General features: G+C 47.5%; 1 protein-coding gene and 1 non-coding gene across 2 annotated transcripts; both read left to right on the forward strand.

The window, feature by feature from the left end:
- Positions 1-6283: 6283 nt before the first annotated feature.
- Trnag-ccc lies at positions 6284-6357 on the forward strand. Its single transcript has one exon. It is a non-coding gene; the product is annotated as a tRNA-Gly (tRNA).
- Positions 6358-7186: 829 nt separating this feature from the next.
- On the forward strand, positions 7187-8221 carry LOC123499895 (mucin-6-like). Its single transcript, XM_045248429.1, has 2 exons — positions 7187-7283; positions 7839-8221. Exons 1-2 carry the CDS (start codon positions 7187-7189, stop codon positions 8219-8221), a joined length of 480 nt encoding a protein of 159 aa, XP_045104364.1.
- Positions 8222-12065: the final 3844 nt, after the last annotated feature.

Below are 12065 nucleotides of genomic sequence, written 5' to 3' on the forward strand. Positions count from 1 at the left end.
TTTATTCGAATTTTCGGATAAGACAAAATGGAATATATTTTCTTTGCTTTTTCTTATATTTTTTTTTCCCTTTTACACTTTTGATATTCCGAGGTGTAGTAAACAGCTCTGTGGTCATGCGCTTTCCTTCAGAAACTACGTCTTTTAGCAATGTTCTTAAAAATACGTAAGTAAAGTATATTTTTCCTTTTTTCAGACGTACTACTTTTCTTAATAAAATACTTTCGCTATATCTCAACCACAGTTCTTTGCGTTATAAGTTTTCTTTCCAGGAAAACAACCGGAATTATAACTGCCACATAACTGTGGGAGATGAAATTTGAATATGTAGGTAATCTTGAGATACGAAAAACTTTAACTAAATTTTCTTGGTTTCAATTACAAGTTTTTCATTTTAACATTTGAATCAGTGCGATATACTAAGCAACTTTGTGGTTATCTATTTTTCCTTCGGCGATTGTAAAATTTTGGCAAAATTTTTGAAATTTTATTCCTTTTTTTTTACCTCCTTCTGGCCCGGCAGGGTGAGGTGTGGGTGTGGGTGTGGGTGAGGGTGTGGGAGCCTCGGAAGGCAGGGGAAGTGTGTGGTGGCGGGAGTGAGTGTGGACGGCACTTTATCTAGGACTTCTGTTAACGGAGTCAAGTACAACGAAGTGGTGTTGTGTTGTGCAGCACGGGTCTGTTGTGGCAGCAGCAATGGTGCAATATACAAGCAGTAATTGAATATCAACACTTAATGCACCAGCGCCACAACACAGCGCGCCAGCACAAGGCATCGCAGCCACACCGGCCAGACACTCCACGGCCACGCTGGCTCACCGTCCTCGTGCAGCGTCACTAACGCTGGATTACGAGTACCGTCCATACGCAGCACAGATTTTCCACGACACTGCACCTCTCAAGACGATCTTGCAGGAATGGGCGGGGCAGCCGCTCACCATTACTCATCGTGACTAAAGTAACTGGCCGCGGCTCAGCTGACGCCCGGGCCCTCCACTGACAAGACAAATTGTGAACCGTAACAAATGGACGCTTCCAGGAATATATAATGCGGTGTAGGGGAGAGCCAGGCCAGCGAGCTGCCTCAGACTCGCCTTGGCCGATTACTTCCTTTTTTTTCTGGAGACGTTGAAGTATTATTCCAGGGGAGGCAGCTGAACGGAGGTAGGCTCCGCCCTGCTGGTGCACTGCGGTGTTACTAGGTGTCAGTGTGGCCGCTGCAGGCTCGTCTGGCAACACACACACACACAAACACACAAGGGCGTGAGCCTCACCACCTGATGCACACAAGCGTCTGTTCCCACCTTTTCTTTTTCCTCAGCTTGCCATACACCTTCCTCCTTGGCCAGTGTCTGCTTCAACTTACATTGTGCTTTATTGCCAGTATTACCAGTGTGAGGTACAAATATTCTGGCTCTACACTCCTCCAAACGTCGTTATCCTCTCGTTTTTCCTCCTCCTCCTCCTCCTCCTCCTCCTCCTCCTCCTCCTCCTCCTCCTCCTCCTCCTCCTCCTCCTCCTCCTCCTCCTCCTCCTCCTCCTCCTCCTCCTCCTCCTCCTCCTCCTCCTCCTCCTCCTCCTCCTCCTCCTCCTCCTCCTCCTCCTCCTCCTCCTCCTCCTACTACTACTACTACTACTACTACTACTACTACTACTACTACTACTACTACTACTACTTCCGGCCACTGAACGTAAACTTTGATCTCGGTTGCGCGTCAATGTTTCCCATTCGCGCCCCGACAGCACTACACGCGACACTGGAATGCCTGTCTTTTATACCAACTATAGTAATTATTAACTGACTCATTTACGCTAAGGAGCCACTGATTGGTATGGTTTGTGGTAGTCTTATTGTAAACTTAGTGTGCGCGTACTTGCAGCACTAAGGGAGAGACGGAGAACACTTCATGTCCTTTAAGTTGATGGACAAGTGAAGAAGAGCATGTCTTGCTAAGTAAGCTGATGGAGTCTGAGTCGGAAGGCAGTGCAGGTATTGTAGGACTGTAACATGCATGAGCTTCAACGGACAAGAGAGGGAGCGGGACAAGACAGGTTAGGCACTGGTAGCCTTTGCAAATTGAGAAAAACTGCGATGGAAGGAGGAGGAGGAGGAGGAGGAGGTAGTAGAGGTGGAGGCATGTACCCGTGACAGTCCCACCCTAGCAGGAGCAGCGGAGGAATGCGGGCGAGGCTTCTAACACGATTTACGGGCGTGATATAGCACAGTATTTGCATACATATTATTTTTGTATATGTAAGACGAGAATGGAGGGTCACTATAAGTCTGTCCTTTAATACACAGTTAGGGCAGGAGTGTATGGGGCTATCACGCCGCAGCCTCGCATCCCGTCCATCCACATCCCGCTCAGCTCTGTCATCCCTTTCCCCCTTCCTTTCCATGACGGTGCTGCTGTTCGTGGCGGGGGGAAAGGGGGGATTGGAAAAGGGTGGACACTTGCGGTCATTATACTTTTATTAAATTCAAAATGGCTTGACTACACCGATCTTTTATAATGCAATACGACACCAGCCTCAAGTAAATGGAAAATTCTTGTCACTGGAGCGAAATATTGGAGACAACAAAAATGTGTAGTTACTGGAGGACAAGAGAGCAGGAAAGGAGGCTCAGCTAGGCAGGAAAACACCGGAAAACACGAAATACGATAATAAATATGGCTAAGGAGGCAGCAGTGAGAAGGCGGGGCGTCTGAAGGGCACGTCTGATTGCGTGTGATGAGATCCAGCGGAGCGGTGAGGCCCCGTGAGACGGGGCTGCCTCGGGCGCCGCTCATTACTCGTGATGCGTGGCGGGAGGCAGGCAGCGAGTGTCACGTCAGTCTCTTCCAGCGTCAGGGAGTCACAGCGCCACGTCGCCAGGTCGTTCACCCCTGGGTCGCCGTCGTGTAGTCCCCGGTAGGAATCTCACCAAGCCGCGCCTCACCAACAGGCACACATTTGTATTTCCTGCAACACCCGCGGATGAAATTATACTGCTACTTACATTTTACGAACACACACAGAAGCGTATCAGGCAATAAAAGGGGAAACCAGCCCGCTCATTGCCGCCCCATGAAAGAAAAGTAGGAACTGGAGCGAAAAAACAAAAAATCGTTTTCGAAAATTGGATAAACAGCCGGAGAGGAAGCAGCATGCTGTTATACGCCAGCGACGCCACCTAGTGTAAAATTGGATCGTGGAAAGCAACGTATAGAGTAATAGTGCCGGCCAGACAACGAATCCTGAGTGTGTGGACGGAAGTAATGACGGTGAGAAAGTAACAGGGGAGTGGCGGGTATGTGCTATGCTTATAGGAGATTGTGAGGCTGTGAAGCTGTGATGCTGACAGACTAGCTGAGCAAAGGGCGAGGGGAAAGAGGAGGCAGGAGAGGGGAGCTCGTGTGATGGGACGGGGAGGCTGTGAAAGGAACCTCATGTGGTAGAGACGGGGAGAAAGAGAACTTGTGGGGAGCACATATGACAGGGCGCTTATCGGAGACTGTGAGGCCGTGAAAGGGGAGATAGCGGGCCACGGGGTGAAAGGAGAGTGGCTGTGATGGAAAGGGAAACTGATGGGAAGGAAAGAAAGCAGTGGTGGAGGTGGTGGGGATGGGGGGAGAGACTGCAGGGAGGCGAGTATATGAGGTCAAGAGGTGGGAGGAAATGCTGTTACTATGGAAAGAGGGGAGATGAAGTGAGGGGGCGTGGGATGAGTGTGGGGACAGACGACGGGTAGGAGAAAAAAGAAGAAGAGGAGGAAGTGAAGTAGCATTAGGAGAAGAGTGGGATCTTGGAATGTACCTTTCTAAGAAAAGGTTAAAGGGAGGGAGCAGAGAGAGAGAGAGAGAGAGAGAGAGAGAGAGAGAGAGAGAGAGAGAGAGAGAGAGAGAGAGAGAGAGGCGTGAAAGAGTATTGAAGTGGAGAGTACACAAACAGGGAGGGAAATGTAAGGGTGAGTGGGAGGAGCAAGTGGAGCGAAATCTGTATGGTTGGGAGGGAGGGAGGGACGGTTTGAGGTACGCAGGGAAAGGCGGAAGGAGAGAGGGAGGGAAGGAAGGAGGGAGAGAAGGAGGGAGGGAGGGAAGGAAAGAGGGAGAGAGGAGAGGGGCTACACTGTTTGACTTTCTTGCCTCTTACGTTTTTATTACATGAGTGGATGAGCGAAGGCTTGTGTGTGTGTGTGTGTGTGTGTGTGTGTGTGTGTGTGTGTGTGTGTGTGTGTGTGTGTGTGTGTGTGAAATTTCACACACACACACACACACACACACACACACACACACACACACACACACACACACACGGACTCCCACTGAATATAAAGCAGGAGTTAATGTATGCAGTCAACAAAACTCCATACATAGCGAAACTCTCTCACGTGAAATGGGAAAAAAATAAAAGAGGAAGCTGCGAGCATGAGGTGGGAGTGTCGGAGTGCTGGGAGGGGAGAAAGGAAACAGGAGATGCTCAGTGGAAGAAAGGAGAAGGAGAGTTGTTGTTTGGGAAGGGATAGAGAGGGAAGGCAAGTGGCTTTTGATTCTGAGAGTAAAAAAGGAGGTAATCGTAATGTCTGTGTCAGTCAGTTTGTCTTAGTGTCTTGCTTGTCAGCCTCATCTTTCCCTCTCATTCTCTTTATGTTTTTTTTTTTTTTATGCAAGAGGCCCACTTGAAATGCCAGTTCCCCTAAAGAATGATATAGAATTAGCCAAAAGTCAGGGAGAAATGTCTTGAAACCATCCTCTTTATGGCAGAGGCAAACAAACGTCGTATCGTCCATAGGCATATTATCTGCAGCATATTCCAGTCGGTGCTCATGGGCGTGGGCGTTGCAGTGACAGTAACAGCATCAGTGATCCATCCCGGGTTTTCTTGATCTTCAGATTCGGGCGGCGTGTTGTGCACCTCTCGCCGGTAATCCCATGAAAAGGATCCATCACTAGCTGATCCCTCACTGGAGGGGCCTGTAGTGCTGCCTGCTTAGTGCTAAAAGGGAGGCTGAAGGGATGATTGGCTCGCCTGCCGCTCTTTTTGTATGTTTGTTTGCCCTCCAGGCTGAGAGTAGAGGCTGAGAATATACGCACCTTTATCTCCTGCTATACTGAAGTTCATTCTTTTGTTTTTGCTTTTTTTTCTGATTGAATGAGCAGTGGATGTGTCGCTCTATGACTTGGCTAATTTCATAATATGATTTCCTAATTACAAATTCATGTTTTCTTCCCTTTTGTGGGTTTTTGCTGCAGTAGTTCATCATTCCACCTTGTCAGGTGGCGTAGTACTCACCAGGCGCCATATGTGCAGCACCACTGAAAGAGTTGGCAGGGTGCTACTAGGTACACTCATGTTGCTGCACACACGTCAAGGTACTGCCAGGGTACTTATGTTGCTCCACACACGTCAGAGTGCTGCCAGGGTACACTCATGTTGCTGCACACACGTCTCCAATTTGCTCATCACATTTTTCATATACACTGGTAAACGTTCCAACCGTCTCAGGTACGACTTTCACCTTTCTCCCGATATGTCAGCGTTTATGAACTACACCTGAGTTGCCTCTTTTGAATGGTTCCAGCGTATCCACTATGTACTCACATTAATGTTCCTTTTGTAATATTATTTGCATATTTCTGCTGATATATTAAAGTTTTCGCTTTTCGCGATATCCTTTGTTGTCTTCCTACGTAAACCTTCTTAGTCTGTTTACCATGCACTACCATTAACTTTTCTTTCGAGAAAGCTATTGTTGCCTGCTTGTGTAAACGTTCCTAATCTCTTCACCATCTACACACATAAACGTTCATTTCGAGCTACTCATTGTTGCCTCCTTGTACAAACGTTCCTGATCATTGAGCCTCACAAACGTTCTTTCTTGTCAACTCACACTGGTTCTGACGTGTCAACGTTTTGGGATGCTCCGCCAATACCTGCTTCTATAAGGTTTTCGTCGTGCCGTCCTGTGGTCGCTGCTGATACAAGGCCGCTCGCTGCACGTAGCCACTGAGGGGCGGGCGTTCGTAAAAGGTCTTTACCAGCACTGGCTGCCAGGCGTGGGGCGTGGGGCGTGAACCTGGCCCAGCAAATCCCACACACCGGTATTCACATGACGTGCTGATACCTCCCTGTTGATTTGATTTTGCTTTTATCGAGTTGATTTGCATAACTATTGGCAGCATAGTTTACATACACACGCACACACACACACACACACACACACACACACACACACACACACACACACACACACACACACACACACACACACACACACACACACACACACACACACACACACGGCCCGGTAGCTCAGTGGTTAGAGCGCTGGCTTCCCAAGCCAGATGACCGGGGTTTGATTCCCCGGCCAGGTGGAGATATTTGGGTGTGTCTCCTTTCACGTGTAGCCCCTGTTCACCTAGCAGTGAGTAGGTACGGGATGTAAATCGAGGAGTTGTGACGTTGTCCCGGTGTGTGGTGTGTGCCTGGTCTCAGGCCTATCCGAAGATCGAAAACAATGAGCTCTGAGCTCGTTCCGTAGGGTAACGTCTGGCTGTCTCGTCAGAGACTGCAGCAGATCAAACAGTGAATTACACACACACACACACACACACACACACACACACACACACACACACACACACACACACACACACACACACACACACACACACACACACACACACACACACACACACACACACACACACACACACACACACACACACACACACACACACACACACACACACACACACACACACACACACACACACATTTTATGTCAACGTTTGTCAAGATAACTTTCATTAGAGAGGCATCAAAGGTGTAATCAAGTAATTACTCAAGGCGTAAAGAAATGTGTATGTACACGTGTTTATTTTACTGTTTTATCTCTCTTCATTAGAGCGTGGTAGATCGTTCAGCGAGTAGAGATAAGCCTACGGCTCTGTGGTGATGGTGGTGGTGACGGTGGTGGTGGTAATGGTTGTGTAAGGCGCCACTTTATTGGTAAGGTTGTGGTTCCAATTTGTAATATTCCTTTGACCGCTGTGGCGGCAAAAATTAATTGGTGTTGCATTTGTACCTTGCTGAAAGCTACCTGCGTCTTTTGGTACGCCATAAAGTGTTTTATCGGCGTCAATGGTCGCTGGGAGGCTTTGGTCGGCTGGTCGGCGGGGATTTCCAGCAAAAACAATTAACCATGGAAGCCTGCAGGTCGCTGCCTGTGGCGTACCTGCAGGTGTCACCACACGCCCGCACACCAAACCATCAAGCCATCCCTAAGACCAGGACGGCTTGTGAGTGTCCCGCGCCACACCTGCGGCTGGTAATTGGGATATACACCATCCGTGGGGCTTAGCCCGGTTTAGGGAGCAGGGCAGGTGGAGGAGGTGTACATCGCGGCACACCTCACCTGTTCGTCACCTCTATCGTATACAGTATCATGAATCAAAAGGAGCACTTTTGCATAACATCCAGTGGCACTGCTTTTCCCCTTCCAACCCACGCTGCCAACCTCCCATTACCACCACCACCCCCCGCCCCCGCCGCCGGCGCCGGATGGAGTCGATAACAAGCAAACGAAGCCCAATGAGCCGCGCTTCTCCAGCCGCCGCTGAATTTGCGATTCGCGGAAATGTTCACTTCGACAACAAGTTATTTGTGCAGAGCTGGTAACCTTTGCGAGCCTGATCCGCCTGTGTGTGTGTGTGTGTGTGTGTGTGTGTGTGTGTGTGTGTGTGTGTGTGTGTGTGTGTGTATGAGAATAAACTTGGTTCATATGTACTTTATGTCTGCGTTTGTTGAAAACGTATGCTGCTCACGTTCACCGTGTATCCATCACTACTGTGCAGCCACTCCACCTCTCTACTCTTCCACCACCCACCATCCCACGCCCTTACACCCAAACAGCCACCTCCCGCCCAACTCCAGCACCTCCAACCACCCGCCATCCCTCCACTCCCACGCTCACCCCTTGCCCAACTCAGCCCAGCCGTCTCCTGCACCGTGTAATCAGTCTGCTTTCACTGCAAACCAAGTCGGTCCTGTGGCTGGCTTCCCTGAGGCCTTGAATTCTTGCTGGGTCTGTAGCTCACACTCACTTACCACTGTGCACCACCAACCAGATTCAATACCTACCACACCACCACCCACGTCCCCTCGCCATGCTCCATCTGCACCTCCATCCACACTCCACCACACTAATCATTGCGCCACCCACCACACCCTCAATTAACTCCCCTCGCCATGTCATTTGCCACACACCAACCCACAACACAGATTGAGTGGTAGGATATATAAAGATTAATTGTTCTTTTCTCTCCACGTTCCTCCCTCCATTCCGTTTTGCATCCTTCCACCCAAAAAATTATCCATCCTCGTCACCCCTTCCTTATTTCCTTCCTTTACCCTCAGCCTTCTCCATCCCCTCCCTCATCCACTCTCAGTCTTCCTCAACCCCTTCCCCTCTCCCATCTTTATCCCTCCTCATCCATTATCCTCCCCATCTTCACTCGTACTCATCCCTTCCCCTCCCACCCTCAGCCCTCCTCAGCCCTTCCTTTCCCACCATTACCTTCCTGAAAAAGAAGAGAAAAAATAGATAATAGATGGTAATGCTGCCTAGATATTGCTACGAGAGAGCCAGAGAGAAAGAGAGAAAGAGAGAGAGAGAGAGAGAGAGAGAGAGAGAGAGAGAGAGAGAGAGAGAGAGAGAGAGAGAGAGAGAGAGTGAGAGTGGGGGTGGGTAAAATGAAACATAAAGAAATATTGATCATCTCAGGAAAGCATTAGAATAAAACACACACACACACACACACACACACACACACACACACACACACACACACACACACACACACACACACACACACACACACACACACACACACACACAAGTGCTGCCAAAAATAACAACATTAAGACAGAAATGGTGTCGTGAAGAATTGAAGTTATTTTGTTGTGTCTTATTGTATCGTCTCTCCTCAGCCGCTCGTCGGGGTGAACGAAAAGTAATGAAAGGGTGGAACTAATGCCTATATTCAAAAACTCCTTGCTCTCTCACCACGTCAATTTTCCAAGACCATAGAGACAACGAACCGGTTTTTAAGAGAGTTTCTCCTTATGATACACCAGAAATCTTGCCAATCCATCACTAGAACCATAAAAAAAATGCTCTTAAAAACACCACTATCTTCAACTAAAGCCCTTGGAAAATAGTGATGGTGAGAGAGCAAAGCGTTTCAGAATACGGAGCTAAGTGTGGCGTTATGATGGACCGGTAAGAGGAGGAAAACTGCGTCACAAAGAGGAAAAAATAGCAATGTTTGGTGGAAAAACCCTAACTGGTAATTAGTGAGAAGGATAAGCGTAATATTTTATGGGATATGTGAGTGAGTGTTAAAATATGCATCTTGCGTGAAGGGTGAAGTGACGTCTCTCTCTCTCTCTCTCTCTCTCTCTCTCTCTCTCTCTCTCTCTCTCTCTCTCTCTCTCTCTCTCTCTCTCTCTCTCTCTCTCTCTCTCTCTCTCTCTCTCTCTCTCTCTCTCTCTCTCTCTCTTCTCTCTCTCTCTCTCTCTCTCTCTCGACGTTAACGCAATAACTGAACACACATAACCACTTCGGAGACTGGATTTCAAAGTTCATTCTGTCTACATGTGGATACCATCTTTGCCACGCTGCTGTGAGGTGTTACTGTTAGTCATAGGAACAAAGAGCTGGTTTGCTGTCGTGTATAGCTGTAAACTCTACGGTAAATGCGTTTCATATTTAACTAACTTTCTACTTCTCACCTGTCATTATGTTTTTGGCTCTTATTCGTAAACACTTCTGTGCTTCACCTACACTACTTCAAAAGGCTTTGTCTAAATTTACACGAATTTTTCAAGGTGTTTTTAAGGTTCTACAGACAGATTGACAAGCTTTCTATATTATTAATCCGAGAAATATTCTTGAAAACTCCGCTAATCTCTGTGGCCTTGGAAAATAGTCATGATGAGAGAGCAGAGTGTTTCTCTTTGATGTTAGCGTTAAAATGCTTAGTGTAACCGGCGTTTAGGAGCAGTAATACCAAACACACATAAGATATACGAGAATGAGGATCAAATTTAACCTAACACACATAAGATATACGGGAAAGTTATCCGAATTTCATGAATTTCATGCTTTTCACTCTGCAGGTGTTATTGTGATATGTCAGCCTTAGAAATGGTGCACGTGGCTGCTGTCTAGTTGTTAGTGTGTTATTAAGGTTGTTATTAGGCCGTGGAAGGCAGGAAGCGCGTAGAGGATAACGAAGTAATCCAGCCAGCGCTCTTACAGCACGTCAGACACACAGCTGAGTCGCGACCTCGCCTGGGTAATTACTGCCTACACTGTCACCGCCACTCTGGTAAAGAAAACGTAGCGTGGTAAAAGTAAGATGAGCTGGAATTAAATTATTGAAGGTGGCAGTGCGTGGAGGTGTGGGTGTGGTGAGGGTTGTGGTGGTGAGTTGAGGATGGAGGGATTGTGGTAATGTGGTAAGGACTGTGGTGATGAGGTGAGGATGGGAGTTGTGGTGACGTGGTAGGGACTGTGGTGAAAGCTGTGATGAAAGACACGGCAAGAATTAATATATGACCTGTCACATTGAGATAACCTCAGTAGTAAATATATTTCCTCTTTTTTTCTGACTTGTCTATGAAATATTAACACCTTCAATACTAAGACTCATTTTTGCCATGAGTTTTCAGTATAATTAGACGATTTTATTTATGCTAGCAAGGTTTTATGGAGGTCAGTAAGTTAATGGCCCAGAATCTTCACTATTTTAATCCCCTACATGAGATTCCGAAGCTGTACAAAATCACCAAATAGTAAATAAATATGAAGACGTATCACTGTACTAAAGGGGATAAAGAACAGTCTCCTTGACGAGAGTGGAGAGCAACAAATCAGCGACACAACAAGGAAAGAATGTGTTTTGGAAATAGAAACACTGCGATGGGTCGGCGGTGCTTCATCTGCGCCAGCTGGTGTTTCAATCCAGTGGTGCCGATCCCGCTGCCGTGATGTATAGCAGGAGTCAGCGCCAGGAGTTATGAAGCAGCGGGCTACGGATGAAAGCTACGAGTGTTATTCCGGAACAGAAATTGTACACACTATGCTGGACACACCGTTCGTCATTCCAAACTGGTAAAGTCATGGGTGGAAGTCAATTAACTTGCCGCACTCACTGCCGTCCTGTTTTGCGTTTTGCCTCTGTGATTAGTGTCCGTGTTCTTAAAAGCTAGTTGCGCTCTCTCTCTCTCTCTCTCTCTCTCTCTCTCTCTCTCTCTCTCTCTCTCTCTCTCTCTCTCTCTCTCTCTCTCTCTCTCTCTCTCTCTCCAGCACGGTTTTCCAAGGCCACAGTGTTAATAAGTCCGGTTCTGATCGATACATGTCTTGTTGATGATGCTGAAAGTCATGTAAATCTCTAGTAACGTATAGTAGAGACTCTTTAAGATGAACAATTCTATCTCAGTCATCAAGAAAATCACGGGAACATTCTTGAAAGCTAACGAAATTTCCACGAAAATATGCTGAGCGTGAGAGACCAGACCACGAAATATTTATAAATACTCTACTGTGTCCTCTGGTTGCTGGTAATCTCTCAAGGCCTGGAAGCTTACAGATTAACCATACATTCAGGGGGAACGGTAAACTCAGGAGGCGAGAGTACAGAAGGCTGCTTAAGTATACACTACGGTTACTCCACGGATAGACAATGTGATTCCCAAACCCGCTGACCCATAAATGGTTCTCTTACCTGGAGAATTCTGTGAGAGGGAGACTGGTAAAGTGAATAAGGTAACTGTTCTTCCCTCAACGCTCAGATGCCTTCCCTCAGTGGGCGGGGATACGCCTTGAATTATGCTCCTTACTTTTATCTTCATTCATATTTAAGTGTGAATGGAGATGAGTGTGTGTGTGTGTGTGTGTGTGTGTGTGTGTGTGTGTGTGTGTGTGTGTGTGTGTGTGTGTGTGTGTGTGTGTGTGTGTGTGTGTGTGTGTGTGACGCGGTGAGGGAGCTAGAGGCTTTGCTAATGTGTGTATGTGT

The sequence above is a fragment of the Portunus trituberculatus genome, chromosome 50 (assembly GCF_017591435.1).
Source record: "Portunus trituberculatus isolate SZX2019 chromosome 50, ASM1759143v1, whole genome shotgun sequence".
NCBI classification, from domain to species: domain Eukaryota; kingdom Metazoa; phylum Arthropoda; class Malacostraca; order Decapoda; family Portunidae; genus Portunus; species Portunus trituberculatus.

Coding starts and splice junctions, on each gene's coding strand:
- LOC123499895 (XM_045248429.1), top strand. CDS start 7,187: ATGGAAGCCTGCAGGTCGCTGCCTGTGGCGTACCTGCAGGTGTCACCA. Junction 7,284..7,838: donor CCCTAAGACCAGGACGGCTT/GTGAGTGTCCCG, acceptor ACTACTGTGCAG/CCACTCCACCTCTCTACTCT.